At 47.2% G+C, this 17,010-nt stretch overlaps 1 protein-coding gene across 1 annotated transcript in view; it reads right to left on the bottom strand.

The window, feature by feature from the left end:
- Positions 1-17,010, bottom strand: part of CHD5 (chromodomain helicase DNA binding protein 5) — a gene marked incomplete at its 3' end in the record, with an annotated part of 151,006 nt that overhangs the window by 11,682 nt on the left and 122,314 nt on the right. The window contains exons 22-26 of the mRNA XM_089658184.1: positions 15,569-15,741; positions 12,726-12,900; positions 9,253-9,345; positions 5,826-5,914; positions 1,773-1,906 (exon numbers count right to left, since the gene is read on the bottom strand). Coding sequence (XP_089514310.1) covers positions 1,773-1,906; positions 5,826-5,914; positions 9,253-9,345; positions 12,726-12,900; positions 15,569-15,741 — 664 coding nt within the window. The remainder of the gene's footprint in view (positions 1-1,772; positions 1,907-5,825; positions 5,915-9,252; positions 9,346-12,725; positions 12,901-15,568; positions 15,742-17,010) is intronic.

Raw genomic sequence — 17,010 nt, 5'->3', positions numbered from 1 at the left:
TTAGGTCTCTTTCACACGGACGTTCCAATCAGGTCTGGACCTGATCAGAACCTCTATTCTCCTCTATGGAGCAGCGGGTGTAAACGGACATGTGTCATCCGTCCGTTGGATCGTGTCAGATGGAAACGGACAGGTGGTCCGTCTTCACCCGACCATTGAGGACAGTGAGCTGCTCTGTGTCCGCTCTGCAGCACATTTGTTTATGGTCTTGTCTCCGCCCCCTCCTGTAGTTTCCTGCATGTAGCTTGCAGTGGGTGGTGCCTGCTGGTTCTTCCCACAGCTCTGCTTGCTCTCCTTGCACAGGCTGACTGGTCTGGTCTCCTCCCCCTTCTGTAGTATTCTGCATGCAGCCTGCAGTGGGTGGCACATGTTGGGTCCCTCCCACAGCTCTATTCTCTCTCCTTGTGCAGGGTGACTGGTCTTGTCTCCATCCCCTCCTGTAGTTTTCTGCATGCAGCCTGCAGTGGGTGGTGCCTGCTGGTCCCTCCCATAGCTCTGCTTGGTCTCCTTGCGCAGGGTGACTTGTCTGGTCTCCTCCCCCTCCTGAAGTATTTTGCATGCAGCCTTTAGTGGGTGGGGCCTGCTGGGTCCCTCCTACAGCTCTATTCTCTCTCCTTGTGCAGGGTGATTGGTCTTGTTTCCGACCCTTCCTGTAGTTTTCTGCAGGCAGCCTGTAGTGGGTGGAGCCTGCTGGGCCCCTCCTACATCTCTGTTCTCTCTCCTTCTGTAGAGTGACTGGTCGTGTCTCCGCCTCCTCCTGTAGTTTTCTGCATGCAGACTGTAGTGGGTGGCACCTGTCTGGCCACTCCCACAGCTCTGCTTTCTCTCCTTGTGCAGGGTAACTGATCTTGTCTCCGCCCCCCCCATAATTTTCTGCATGCAGCCTGTAGTGGGTGGTGCCTGTCTGGCCCCTCCCACAGCTCTGCTCTCTCTCTTTGTGCAGGGTGACTGATCTTGTCTCTGTCCCCTCCCATAGTTTTCTGCATGCAGCCTGTAGTGGGTGGCACCTGTCTGGCCCCTCCCACAGCTCTCTGCACAGGCTACATTCAGCGCAGTGATGATGTCATTTCTAATTTTACAAGGTCATAAATGGGTTTGCATAGACATTTGGTGGCCACATAGAATGTATTTCCTTTGTGGCTATTATTTCTATTGAGCTTGGAGTTCAGCTGGGTTCATGCTGCCGTCACTTGGGATCTGACTTGTGACACCGCAAGTCGCAGGAGATGTGAAATCCCATGTTAGTCAATGAGAGCTGTCTTAATTAGCATGACTGAAGTCTCTCCGACTTTAGAAAAAGGTTCCTGTGCTACTTGAAGGTGACTTCTCTCCGACTTGTGCCCATAGACTTTAATGGAAGTCGCCTCCAAGTCGGATCCTCGTCTATATTGATGTGATTTGGATCCGACATTACAGGAAGATTACCCAGCATTCCCTGAAAGCTGCTTCAGAGTTTCTTCAAACTAGTATTCAAGTTGCCTGGCAAAGTCGCACTGCAAGTCGTGCGACGTGAACCGAAACGGTGCCCACTGACACAGCACTGTTGTTCAATTCACCTAAAAGTGGCAAGGATGGTGGACTCTGACCTCGTGTGTGTTGCCACCCTAACTTAGGCAAATGAAAACCACTGAAGTTAAAGAAGAACCTACAAAATGTGAACATTTTAGACCTGCTGCATCCATGGAATCTGACACCCAGGCCCTGGAACCAGGCTGCCACATTGTGGAAACCAAAATTTTAATCACAAATGAGGCAAGAGGACACAACAGTACCTGAATTCCTTCTCACTCTTTCCACGGAGGTCCCGGACCAGCCAGTGTGAATTGAAGGCATCCTGCGGAGGCATCCCCCATCTCATTATTGCATTTAAGAAGGCCTTACGTTGTCTAGCATTGAACCCAAGAACCTTAAGGAAAATGGAACATGTTTTAGTATTTTACTATTGGCTGTATATGTAAAGGTTTTACAAAGTCATTTGCGTACATCATCAACGCTATATTGGCAAAAGTATTGGCCCCGCCCTCCAAATCATGTGATTCAGGTGCTCCAATCCCCTCCATATCATGTGATTCAGGTGTTCCAATCCCCTCCAATCATGTGATTCAGGTGTTCCAATCCCCTCCATGGACACAGGTGTATACAATCAAGCCCCTAGGCATGCAGACTGCTTCTACAAACATTGGTGAAAGAATGGGTCGCTCTCAGGAGCTCAGTGACTCCAAGCGTGGTCCCGTGATAGGTGGCCACCTGGGCAATAAGTCCATCAGTGACATTTCCTGGCTACTAAATATTCCACGCTCAACTGTTAGTGGGATTATAACAAAGTGGAAGCAACTGGGAACAACAGCCACTCAGCCACCAAGTGATAGGCCAGGTCACATGACAGGGCGGGGTCAGCGCATGCTGAAGCGCACAGTGCGCAGAAGTCACCAACTGTCTGCAGAGTCAATAGCTAAAGAACTCCAAACTTGGTGTGGCCTTCAGATGAGCCCAACAACAGTGTGTAGATAGCTTCATGGAATGGGTTTCCATGGCCGAGCAGCTGCATCCAAGCCTTCCATCACCAAGTGCAATGCAAAGCTTCGGATGCCGTGGTGTAAAGCACACCGCCACTGGACTCTAGAGCAGTGGAGATGTGTTCTCTGGAGTGACCAATCACGCTTCTCTGTCTGGCAATCCGATGGACGTGTCTGGGTTTGGCGGTTGCTAGGAGAACGGTACTTGCCTGACTGCATTGTGCCAAGTGTAAAGTTTGGTGGAGGGGGATTATGGTGTGGGGTTGTTTTTCAGGGGTTGGGCTTGGCCCCCTAGTTCCAGTGAAGGGAACACTTAAGGCGACATTTTGGACAATTTCATGCTGCCAAGTTTGTGGGAAGAGTTTGGGGATGGCCCCTTCCTGTCCCAACATGACTGCCCACCAGTGCACAAAGCAAGATCCATAAAGACATGGAGGAGCCAGTTTGGGGTGGAGGAACTTGACTGTCCTGCACAGAGTCCTGACCTCAACCCCATAGAACACCTTTGGGATGAATTAGAGCGGAGACTGCGAGCCAGGCCCCCTCCCCCGACATCAGTGCCTGACCTGACAAATGTGCTTATGGAAGATTGGTCAATCCTTCCTAAGACTGGGATGCCATTAACCGCTTCCTGACTGCCCAATACTGCTACAGGGTGGCACGGGTGTGCAAATTCACATATATATACGTGATTTTGCATTTCCGAGTAGAGGCTGCGTGCACACCCTGCCTGACAGCCGCTATTCACGGCTGTCAATCACCGGGTCTCGGACGGTAATTACTCACCAGCGCCTGGTGATTTCCGAAGAGCTCCGACAAGGAGAACGGTTCTGTTTACTAACAGTTCTCCTCCCTGTCAGCTCGGGCACACTGCACAGCACAACCATCCATAGCAGTGTGAATACAGGGAAGCACACAGACCCCGCCCCCTAAAACACTCCCAGCCCACAGTTAACCCTTTGATCACCCATGTTAACCCCTTACTCCCCAGTGCCATTAGTACAGTGTCAGTGCTTTGTTTAGCACTGATCACTGTATTGGTGTCACTGGGGATGTCAGTTCTCCCCCAGTGTCAGAATGCCCGCCGCAGTCCCGCTATATGTCGCCGATCACCGCCATTACTAGTAAAAATAAGAAAAAGATCCCAGTATCTATACCGCCATTTGTAAACGCTATAGCTTTCACGTAAACCAATGAATTTACAGGTATTGGGATTTTTTTTAGCAAAGACACGGAGCAGAATAGAATTTTGGAGTAAATTTATAACAAATATTGATTTTTTAAATTTTTTTTTACTCAATATGTTTCATACATTGTTTTTTTTCTCAAAATAGTTTTTTTCTTTTTTTAATATCGCAAAAAACAAAAAATGCACAGGCGATCAAATACCACCGAAAGAAAGCTCTATTTGTGGGAAAAAAGGACATAAATTTCATTTGGTTGCAGCGTTGCATGACCGCGCAATTATCAGTTAAAGTAACGCAGTGCCATAATGCAAAAAAATGGCCTGGTCAGGAAGGGGGGTAAATCCTGTGGACGGGTTAAAGTTCATGTGCGTGTAAAGGCAGGCGGCCCAATACTTTTGGCAATATAATGTATATGTGCAAAGGGCATCTACAGTTGCAAGAAAAAGTATGTGAACCCCTTGGGATTACGTGGAGTTTTGCATGAATTGGGCATAAAATGTGCTCTGAATGTCATCTAAGTCACAACAATAGAAGAACACAGTCTGCTGAACATAATACTACACAAACATTAGATGTTGCCATGGTTTAATTGCACATAACATGTAAACATTCACAGTGCAGGGAGGAAAAAGTATGTGAACCTTTGGACTTAATAACTGGTTGACCCTCCTTTGGCAGCAATAACCTCAACCAAACGTTTCCTGTAGTTGCAGATCAGACCTGCACAACGATCTGGAGTCATTTTGGACCACTCCTCTTCACAAAACTGTTTCAGTGTAGCAATATTCTTGGGATGTCTGGTGTGAATCGCTCTCTTAAGGTCATGCCACAGCATTTCAATGGGGTTGAGGTCAGGACTCTGACTGGGCCACTCCAGAAGGCGTATTCTGTGCTGTTGCAGCCATTGGTTTGTTGAATTACTTGTATGCTTTGGGTCATTGTCCTGTTGCATCACCCATCCTCTGCGGAGCTTCAGTTGGCGGACAGTCGGTCATACGTTTTCCTGCAAAATGTCTTGATAAACTCTGGAATTCATTTTCCCATCAATGACAACAATCCGTCCAGGCCCTGAGGCAGCAAAGCAGCCCCAAACCATGATGCTCCCTCCGCCATGTTTCACAGTGGGGATGAGGTTTTGATGTTGGTGTGCTGTGCCTTTTTTTCTCCACACATAGTGTTGTGTGTTCTTCCCAAACACCTCAATCTTGGTTTCATCTGTCCACAGTATATTTTGCCAGTAGTGCTGTGGAACATCCAGGTGCCCTTTTGCAAACTTCAAACGTGCTGCAATCTTCTTTTTGGACAGCAATGGCTTCCTCCGTGGTGTCCTCCCATGTACTCCATTCTTGTTTAATGTTTTCCTTATTGTAGATGTGTCAACAAAAATGTTAGCATGTGCCAGAGATTTCTGTAGGTCTTTAGCTGACACTTTGGGATTCTTCTTTACCTCATGCAGCATTCTGCACTGTGCTCTTGCAGTCATTTTTACAGGACGACCACGCCTAGGGAGAGTAGCAACAGTGCTAAACTTTCTCCATTTGTAGACAGTCTGTCTTACCGTGGACACATGAACATCAAGGCTCAAGGAGATACTTTTGTAACCCTTTCCAGCTTCATGCAAGTCAACAATTCTTGATGGTAGGTCTTCTGAGAGCTCTTTTCTGCGAGGCATGGTTCACATCAGACAGTGCTTCTTGAAACCAGTAAACCCAAAACAGGTGTCAGCAACACATCCAATATCATCACACTGATTGGAGTCAAGGTTGGCTCACTCCTGGCTCCAATTAGCTCTGGGAGAAGTCATTAAGCTAGGGCCTCACATACTTTTTCCTCCCTGCACTGTGAATGTTTACATGTTATGTGCAATTAAACCATGGCAACATCTAATGTTTGTGTAGTATTATGTTCAGCAGACTGTGTTCTTCTATTGTTGTGACTTAGATGACGTTGAGAGCACATTTTATGCCCAATTCATGCAAAACTCCACGTAATCCCAAACGGTTCACATATGTTTTCTTGCAACTGTAAATGGACAGACTTCAATGGAAAAAACACACGTGCAACAGAGACCCAAATTTTGGACCCCTAACATGGCAATGAAAATCCCACATGACTCGGGTACCTCAATATTCCCTCCGACCCTCGCTAAAAGTGCTGGGAGTGGCTTGTCCCGGTCGTTCTTCATTTGTCTTCGAGACTGTCTCCTTCCACCTAAGAGCCAAACAAAGCAAAATGTAATCAGTGAACTCTAATAAAGGTGGCAATAAAGTCCCCGGCAGTTCCCTTCATAAAGTTGCCAGACCTTTCCACTCAAAAGGGAACATTTGAAGATTGCTGGACCACTGCGGAGAGACCGCTGCTTTCTCAGAGACAGCACCATTCCTCCGTGCTGGGGAGTAGGTATAACATTTAAACATTTACATTCAGGACAGATTTAGACATCCTTGAAGACCCGACTTGCATTCGGATCACACTCCAGAGGCCACTGACCGGCAGTGAGGAAGCAAAGTGACGTCTCCTCATTGCCTGTTTTTACCCCATTTTTGAATTGTGGGGAGTTTTCAGCGTTTCTCCATTTACTTGAATGTGTATCGTTCAGTGGGCCACCGGTCACTGCAAGTTGGAGCATCGCGACCACATCATGTAAACACCCCCATATGCTGCCTAAGAGAAAGCGGTTGGCAGGTGGCAAAAACGCGGCTCAACCACACATTTGTGCCCCTATTTGCATGTCTAAATGAGGCCTTTAGTGATATTAAAGGTTAATTAAAAAAAAAAAAAAACGATCATACTTACTAGCTCTGTGTAATGGGTTTGCACAGAGCAGCCCCAATCTTCTTTTTTTCTGGTGCCCCGCTGGTGTTGCTCCTGGCTCCTCCACCTTAACCAGTGCCCCCAATAGCAAGATACTTGCTATGGGGGCACTGGTGCCTGCTCACTCCTGAGCTGAGCTCTATGCGTCAATAAGACACAAAGCCATGGCTTAGCCCCGCCTCCTGATTTCTCCTCATTGGCTCATCTGCTGCCTACTGCAGCTTAAGGGGAAGTGGTTGGCAGGTGGCAAAAACGCGGCTCAATCACTCATTTGTGCCCCCATTTGCATGTCTAAATGAGGCCTTAAAGTGATATTAAAGGTTAGTTTAAAAAAAAAAAAAAAAATAGCAAACAGGTCATACTTACTAGCTCTTTGTAATGGTTTTGCACAGAGCAGCCCCAATCCTCTTTTTTTCGGGTGCCCTGCTGGTGTTGCTCCTGGCTCCTCCACCTTGACCAGTGCCCCCAATAGCAAGATACTTGCTATGGGGGCACTGGTGCCTGATCGCTCCTGAGCTGAGCTCAATAAGACACAAAGCCATGGCTCAGCCCCGCCCCCTGCTTTCTCCACATTGGCTCAATGGTTGTGATTGACAACAGTGGGAGCCAATGGCTCCTGCTGCTGTGTCTCTTCCAAGGTGGAGAGAGTGACCCAGGACAGCTGACGCTCCCATGCACATTGCTGGATTGAGAGGGGGCTCAAGTGAGTATTAAGGGGGGACTGTGGGGGGAGCAGCACACAGGTTTTTTTTAGCTTTATGGATAGAATAGATGAAGGTAAAAAAAACCTTCAGCTTTTTCAACCACTTTAGGCTTCCTGCTCCCTAATAAAAGTGGTTGTAAAGGCTCAAGGTTTTTTAACCTTCAAGCATTTTCTGTGCAGAATCCCCCCCAGCCCTCCCTAATACTCACCTAAGCCCCCTCTGGATACAGCGATGTGCACTGGAATCTTGGCTATCTCGGGACTCCTTCTCCTCATTGGCTGAGACAGCCAGTGAGCCAGTGAGAAGAGAGAGGGGCTCTCTGTGTGAATGGACCCACGGAGCAGCAGCTTGGGAACATGCCTGCTTGGGTGCCCCCATAGCAAGCTGCTTGCTGTAGGGCACCCAACAGGAAGAAGGGGCAAGGAGCACCATTGGGAGACCCGAGAAGAGGAGGATCCGGACTGATTAGTGCAAAACCATTACACAGAGCAGGCAAGTATGACATGTTTGTTGTTTTATATATATATATATATATACATTTATTTTTTTTTATTTAAGCCTTTAGTATCACTTTAATTGTTAATCCATTTTTTGTAACATATAGAAACAAGAAGACGCTGCATGCCACCAGAGTGGCTTAGGAGGAGCTACATGCTGAGGCCGTTCAGATCACTCTTCAACAAATGAGCTGGCAGGATCTTCTTGTCTTTAAATGCTCCAGCGATGCCCGGATTAAAGGATAGGTTCACCTTTTGACCAAAAATAATAAATGCACAGGTAAAAAATGTGCCTTCATTATTTTTGTCTGCAGGAGCCTGCAAACCATTGCACCAGCGATCAGCAGATTGCAGGTGCCATGCAAGTCTCCTGCAGACCTGTCAATGTACCTGCTTGCCTGTATGGGATGTACCCCTATTTATATGCTAATTAACTTGTTGTACTGGTTCTTGAAGCTCAGCACAGGAAATTATGTTGGCAGGAAGTAGGATGGAAAAGGACTTGAAGCACAGCCAGACAGCAGTTCTGCAGGACTCCAAGAAGCAAGGAGAGATCCTGGATAAATGGAAGAAGACTCCATCACCAGGAAGAAACAAGTTCAGTAAATGTTTAATGTATACCTATTGCATCCATTGCTAATTAACTTGTTGTACTGGTTCTTGAAGCTCAGCACAGGAAATTATGTTGGCAGGAAGTAGGATGGAAAAAAACTTGAAGCACAGCCAGACAGCAGTTCTGCAGGACTCCAAGAAGCAAGGAGAGATCCTGGATAAATGGAAGGAGACCTCATCACCAGGAAGAACCAAGTTCAGTAAATGTTTAATGTATACCTATTGCATCCATTGCTAATTAACTTGTTGTACTGGTTCTTGAAGCTCAGCACAGGAAATTATGTTGGCAGGAAGTAGGATGGAAAAGAACTTGAAGCACAGCCAGACAGCAGTTCTGCAGGACTCCAAGAAGCAAGGAGAGATCCTGGATAAATGGAAGAAGACTCCATCACCAGGAAGAACCAAGTCCAGTAAATGTTTAATGTACACCTATTGCATCCATTGTCCATGCTCATTTGCTAGGAAGAATAGATAGCTTGTGCACGTGTACATTGTAAGTATATTTTTTGTGATACTCTGTATGTTGTGTATTGTTTTCCCTACAAGTACAACATATCTGTTTAGTAAAGCAAATTATTATACACTACAGAGGTTTTTTTTTTTTTTTTGCTTTCTTGCTTTTACAGCAAAGAACCTTAAAAGCCTCAAAGCAAAACATCTAGCTGTGGGAAGGATTGGAGAATCGGGAAAGCAGATTTCCTTTTATTGTTCCTTTAGACATAAATGAGAATGTAACCCTTGCAGTGCAGGCACAGCTCCTCTGCAGGAGATACGTTTGTTATTTGCCTGGAGCTGGGCTTTAATGGATATCCCTTGCCTTGTTTTTCCACCCATCTTGGTCGGTAAAGGTCTCAGCCTCAGTTGATCCAGCTAACTTGTCCAACAGAAATCCATATAGACATTAGGGAAAAGTTTAACTCACTCTGACCTTCAGGCTTCTCCTCAAAATCTTCGTCTTCATCCTCTGAGCCAACGGAATATTCTGATTGGTTGTCAGAGAGGTCATCTTGCCATTCTAGAAGAAATAGAGAAGAGTGGATGTTAGGAGCGGATCTACGGGGGCAGCTGGTCAAGGACCAGGAGGGACTTATGTAGCTCGGGTGAGCATGTGAACCGCCACACTGACCAGCTCTGCCAGCCCTGAGATGGTGAGGACAAGTAGGCCAACAAAGCTCTCCACGGGAAGATGTTCTGAATCAGCCAGAGGTCACGGGTCATTTCAGATGTTCAGAATCAGCCTAATCCTAACCCAACCAGAAGGACACGCCAAGCAAAAGTGACACTTCAGATTTAGGTTGAGGAAGATTACAGGTTCTGCACGCAAGAAACGAAATCTCTGCTACAAAGCTCCCAGCTGCGCCTACTTTCCTCAGCCTGCAGGCCGCTCTTGGCTTGGGAGCGACACAAAAATGGAAACTTTGGTCAGGAGATGTCGACACTGGACTTCTGAAGAGAGGAGGTGACTTGCTGTAGGGGGTTCAAGCCACTAGTGTTCACATGGAACTGAAATATAAGTTTTGTATGGAGAAAGTAGCAGTGCAAATAGTAACCCACAGCAACCAGTTTCTGTAGTCCGGTGTCTAGTTATTGGTTGCCAGTGGTGATTGCACACGGCTAATGGTCACTTTGTGGCCTGATGAAAACGGAACCAAATGCAGGTGTGAAAGACGTATGTTTACAGTTTTACTTGTCAAAGGATTTGCAGTGTTGGTGGAAACGCTCACCTCTGCTACTCCGCAAAGTGTCTGTGCTTCCAGGGTCAACGACCTGCCGGCAGAGGTGATACAGCTGGTTCCCTGTCCAATGAGGAGGCTGGAGGCAGAGAGAGCCAACAAGGGAGGCTGCAGTGCTAAGCCATGAAGATTAGCTGCCTAAAGCAGTTGTAAAGGCTTATGTTCTTTCCTAATAAACACATTATACTTACCTGCTCTGAGCTCGAGTGGCCCCGAACCTCCTCATCTGGGGTCCCTGGCCAACACTCTCAACTTCTCTTTTGTGTGTGCCCACTTACTATGGAGATACACATGCAGACTTCCTCCCAAGCACTCACTATATCCACTCTCCCCGGACCCCGCATTCACTATATCCGCTCTCCCCGGACCCCGCATTCACTATATCCACTCTCCCCGGACCCTGCATTCACTATATCCACTCTCCCCGGACCCTGCATTCACTATATCCGCTCTCCCCGGACCCCGCATTCACTATATCCGCTCTCCCCGGACCCCGCATTCACTATATCCGCTCTCCCCGGACCCCGCATTCACTATATCCGCTCTTCTTGGACCCCACATTCACTATATCCGCTCTCCCCGGACCCGCATTCACTATATCCGCTCTCCCCGGACCCCGCATTCACTATATCCGCTCTCCCCGGACCCCGCATTCACTATATCCGCTCTCCCCGGACCCCGCATTCACTATATCCGCTCTCCCCGGACCCCGCATTCACTATATCCGCTCTTCCCGGACCCCGCATTCACTATATCCGCTCTCCCCGGACCCCGCATTCACTATATCCGCTCTCCCCGGACCCCGCATTCACTATATCCGCTCTCCACGGACCCCGCATTCACTATATCCGCTCTCCCCGGACCCCGCATTCACTATATCCGCTCTTCTTGGACCCCACATTCACTATATCCACTCTCCCCGGACCCGCATTCACTATATCCGCTCTCCCCGGACCCCGCGTTCGCTATATCCGCTCTCCCCGGACCCCGCGTTCGCTATATCCGCACTCCCCGGACCCCGCGTTCGCTATATCCGCTCTCCCCGGACCCCGCGTTCGCTATATCCGCTCTCCCCGGACCCCGCGTTCGCTATATCCGCTCTCCCCGGACCCCGCATTCACTATATCCGCTCTCCCCGGACCCCGCATTCACTATATCCGCTCTCCCCAGACTCCGCATTCACTATATCCGCTCTCCCTGGACCCCGCATTCACTATATCCGCTCTCCCCGGACCCCGCATTCACTATATCTGGTCCCCCCGACCCCTGCATTCACTATATCCGCTCTCCCCGGACCCCGCATTCACTATATCCGCTCTCCCCGGACCCCGCGTTCGCTATATCCGCTCTCCCCGGACCCCGCGTTCGCTATATCCGCACTCCCCGGACCCCGCGTTCGCTATATCCGCTCTCCCCGGACCCCGCGTTCGCTATATCCGCTCTCCCCGGACCCCGCGTTCGCTATATCCGCTCTCCCCGGACCCCGCATTCACTATATCCGCTCTCCCCGGACCCCGCATTCACTATATCCGCTCTCCCCAGACTCCGCATTCACTATATCCGCTCTCCCTGGACCCCGCATTCACTATATCCGCTCTCCCCGGACCCCGCATTCACTATATCTGGTCCCCCCGACCCCTGCATTCACTATATCCACTCTCCCCGACCCCTGCATTCCCTATATCCGCTCTCCCCGGACCCCGCATTCACTATATTCGCTCTCCCTGGACCCCGCATTCACTATATCCACTCTCCCCGGACCCCGCATTCACTATATCTGGTCTCCCCGACCCCGCATTCACTATATCTGGTCCCCCCCGGACCCCACATTCACTATATCCGCTCTCCCCGAACCCCGCATTCACTATATCTGGTCTCCCCGACCCCGCATTCACTATATCCGGTCCCCCCCGGACCCCACATTCACTATATCCGCTCTCCCCGGACCCCGCATTCACTATATCCGCTCTCCCCGGACCCCGCATTCACTATATCCGCTTTTTTCCCCTGCAGGAGCAGATTGGATCGTGCTTTGCTGGGTTTTTTTGTCTTCCTCTGGATCAACTGTGGGTGGAGAATTATAACCTTTTTTTTTTTTTCTATGGTTGAACTGGATGAACTTTTGTCTTTTTTCAGCCAGACTAACTATGTAACTATGTACAGAATCACAAATACCTTGGCAAGTAAAACAGTAAACCTGCTTTATACGTATGTATCCCTATATATTTGTCTGCCTGGAGTTCCACCTCAAGTAGGCCAGACGGCTCTGTACAATCCTGTGGTGCGTTCACTTGCATGCCTGCTATGTAAAGCAGCAAATACCCAAAAGTCATTTTTTTCTTTTTAGAGAGACTTGCTTGAAAATATCTGGCAACGTCCCCCCACATGTGCTAAAAACTTCTGCCCATAACATGGGGGAGATCATACATACCGCATGGAGGTGGTTTCTTGCTTTCAAAAAAAAAAAAAAAAAAGAAAAAGACCACCGCAGTCAGTCCTTGCTCGCGTCGAATAGAACGCCATATTATATATATATATAAAAAAAAAATTCTCATGAAAGCGGCATTGCGGAGGCACGCTGGGTTGGTCATGTGACAGGAATCCATGCATCAGAGTGTTTTGGTTGTAAGTTATATTTAATGATTAGTACCGCGCATATCACCTTGATCCTCCTGAGACGCATCATTGTAGTTGACTTGCTTACGGATCCGCTTTCCTTTCCCAAGATTCCTGGCAAGGTCCTCCTGCTGCTGCTCATAATGGTGACGCAGCAGCTTCTCCCAGTAATCGGGGTCCACGTTCTCCTCTTGTTTGATGATTTCCCGTTCTACTTCCTCCTGGAGTTAAATGAAACACTCGCTACGTAAACATAGTAATGCCAGAAAGCGATCACAAAGGAAACAAAGCCCAATAAAACCAAGCAGTAAGGCAGAGGAAGTATTACAGGTCAGCAAAGCATTGCAGGGAAATGGAAAGACGGCGCTGGACCCGCAGGTACACACCACTGGTATGGTTATCGTAAGATATTACCACTTCCCGTCCGGCCCGTGTATGTAAACGGCCGGACGGTGGCAGTGCAGGGGCGGGTGGCCGTTTATAAACATGCTCCCTGCCCCCTGCTTGTGCATGCTTCCTGGGAGCGCGCAACACCGCGATCTGGTGCCCGCTGTGTCCTCCGGACCGAGTGGAACACCAATCGTTGTACGGGACCTCTGTGTGAGGTCCCGATCATGTGATCACCAGGGGTGGACTGACAATTCATGGGGCCCCCGGGCAGTAGGGGATCATGGGGCCCCTGTGTCCTTGCCCAAACTCAAAAAAGCCTATGAAAAAGGTACCAGAGGCATCTCATGGGGCCCCCTACTGACCCCGGGCCCTCAGGCAGTGCCCGAGTTTCCAAAAGGTCAGTCCGCCCCTGGTATGGACACCGAGGATAACATGCTGGGGGGGTTTACTGGCTGTAGAAAAAAAAAACATCAAACGCCAAAAACATCTGCTGTAAAACGTTTGGTGTGCAGGAGGGCTCACACTGCAAAGGATTCCACACTGGAGAGGTGACTATGTGCACAAGGGGTTACAAATGGAAGGATCAAGGCCACTTTCAGAGGGGGTGGACCTGTTGGTGGATCCACTTGCTCCACGGTTGCAAATGGATGACAGGTCCGCTGCAGAGTGGACACAGACACAGCCTGCTGTTCTCTACGGGAAACCGACACCTGTCTGTCATCCGAGCCGTCTGCTCTTAGAGTACAGGATGGGATTTGATATCGGCGGGTGTCAGCGAACACATGTCCACTGACACCCGCCGGTCCATAGAGGGCTATGGATGGTCTGATCGGGTACGTCTGAAAAACCAACATGCGGCCCTGATTGGACCGTCCGTGTGAAAAGGGACCCAAGTGTTAGGATTACAGGGTGTTAGGATTGCGGTGAGGGTCAAGGCAAGGATTAGTATGAGGGTTACAAAGTGGGCTATTGTGGGGGGGTTACAGGGAAAGAAGTTGGAAGGGATACTCTGAGGGGTAGAGGGGAGGGCTGGAGTGACAGAAGTACAAGGAAAGGGTCGGAGTTCCGGGTTACAAAGAAGTAATGTATATAATGATACAATGTATAATGGAATGTATATAATGATACAATGTATAATAGGATGTATATAATGATACAATGTATAATAGGATGTATATAATGATACAATGTATAATCAAATGTATATAATGATACAATGTATAATAGATAGTATATAATGATACAATGTATAATGGGATGTGTATAATGATACAATGTATAATGGAATGTATATAATGACACAATGTATAATAGGATGTATATTATGATACAATGTATAATAGGATGTATATAATGATACAATGTATAATATGAAGTATATAATGATACAATGTATAATAGAATGTATATAATGATACAATGTATAATGGAATGTATATAATGATAAAATGTATAATGGGATGTATATAATGATACAATGTATAATAGAATGTATATAATGATATAATGTATAATAGATGTATACAATGATACAATGTATAATGGGATGTGTATAATGATACAATGTATAATGGAATGTATATAATGACACAATGTATAATAGGATGTATATAATGACACAATGTATAATAGGATGTATATAATGACACAATGTATAATAGGATGTATATAATGATACAATGTATAATAGGAATGTATATAATGATACAATGTATAATAGAATGTATATAATGATACAATGTATAATAGGATGTATATAATGATACAATGTATAATAGGATGTATATAATGATACAATGTATAATAGGATGTATATAATGATACAATGTATAACAGAATGTATATAATGATACAATGTATAACGGAATGTATATAATGACACAATGTATAATAGAAAGTATATAATGATACAATGTATTTCTCTTCTCCATTAATAGAGAAAAAAAACAAGGGGGCTGGGCTGTACAGTGACTGATCACCGTGATAGCTAATCAGAGGCTTTCACAGCGATCTTGTGACCTGGAATTGTTAGTCCTGGGTCACGATCGTTAGAACGGGACCCGGGGCTCTCAGTGACACCCCGATCTTTGTGCTGAAAGACAGGTACTCAAATATGCGGCCCCCATGGAAATAAAGCCCAGTTCTGTGAGGCCACCTATTTGCGTGACGTCGGTGTGAAGGGGTTAATGGGCAGCCTTAGAACAGACAAATCCTGTGGATAAAGATGGGCGCTGACATGTAGAATTTACTTCTGTCCTGATTGCTGCATCACTAACCCATCTCCACAATTTCCCTCCATAGTATGTAGAGGAGAACATTCGTTCACACAAAAGGATCATTCCAATTTCATTACTTAGGGAACACAGGAGGACCTCAAATACGTAATTCTTCCTCACAGGAGAACTGTAAAATCGTTCTCTCATTCCCTGCGGTAGATGGTATTTAGTGGAGTTCTCCTTCAAAGAACAGTTGCTCGGGTATAAACAAAGAACATTTTACCACTCCGTCCTCCTCCCGCACAACATACTGAGCCACTTTGAAAGAGCTCAGGTACTCGTTCATATTCTGGATTTCGGTGTCCTCTGTAGCGTCTTGGTTCCGGTCCAGGAGTTTTGAGATGGCGCCATCATCATAATGGATGACGCTGCTGTCCTCAACATCCTTATTGTCACCTGCAGGGTATAGAGGTGTATTAGTTCCACAAACACGAACGATTTGTTACTGCGGTTTCTGCGACAAGGGTGTAAAGATTGTGTGTTTAGTGACCCACAGCAAGCCAATCATCTTCCAGCTCTATAGAGGTGGCAGTAAAAGGCTTCTTACCCCCAGTTCACAAATATGCGGCTGTGTGGGCCGTGTTTTGCACGGGCATGACAGCCCACTCATTTGAATGGACTCCCGTGCCCGTGACACGCTGGGAAGAAGTCCCTGCACTTCTTTTGAATACGCAGTCGAGGTTCCCAGTACGGTTGCGTATCCCAGTGCGGGCGGCGTGTCATTAGAACTAATGGCGTCCGCCCGCGGGTCCGCATTTATCTGTGGTGCGGCTGCACGGATTTTCGTGCTGACCCGCAGCGGCACCACCCGCACAGATGTGAACCGGGGGTTATTGCTAGTTTCTGGTTTATGTAATTGAAAGTGACCAAAAGACAAAACAGGATTGATGCCCCGTCAGATATCTTGGACCACATTTAAAGCCAACCTCACGTCTATGGGTAGATTTACGTCAGGGGTGCTCAACCTGTGGCCAAGGGTGACACGCGGCCCTCAGAGGACTCTAATGTGGCCCTCCAGCTCAAACTGAATCCAGGAGTTTTGGTGACGTTTCAGAAAGTGCACCACAACTGCCTGATATAATAGAAGTCTATAGAAAAATGCAGATAACCCGTAGGAAAGCCACAGGTGCACTGCGCTGCATCCACTGTGCGGGTAAAGCACGGTGCATCAGTGTGAAAGGGGGCTCAAAACTGTTTACATTTGAGGTTTTGGGGGCAGGTAGTTTCCCCCCCCCCCAAACCACGGTGTAGTATCCAGGGTCGCAATGGCGACCCTACCCCATGCTCCAGGGGGCCCGTGCAGCCTGACTGTCACATTCTGTTTTACACTTGGACAGGAGGGTCGGCGGGGGTGGCATATTATATAGATAGATAGATAGATAGATAGATAGATAGATAGATAATGATAGATAGATAGATAGATAATGATAGATAGATAGATAGATAGATAGATAGATAGATAGATAATAGATAGATAGATAGATAGATAGATAGATAGATAGATAGATAGATAATAGATAGATAGATAGATAGATAATAGATAGATAGATAGATAGATAATAGATAGATAGATAGATAGATAGATAGATAGATAGATAGATAATAGATAGATAGATAGATAGATAGATAGATAATAGATAGATAGATAGATAGATAGATAGATAG

This window comes from Staurois parvus, unplaced genomic scaffold (assembly GCF_062004578.1).
Source record: "Staurois parvus isolate SC_StPar_1 unplaced genomic scaffold, SC_StPar_1.0 ptg001056l, whole genome shotgun sequence".
Classification (NCBI taxonomy): Eukaryota; Metazoa; Chordata; class Amphibia; order Anura; family Ranidae; genus Staurois; species Staurois parvus.
This window is presented reverse-complemented; position numbering and strand designations above follow the sequence as displayed.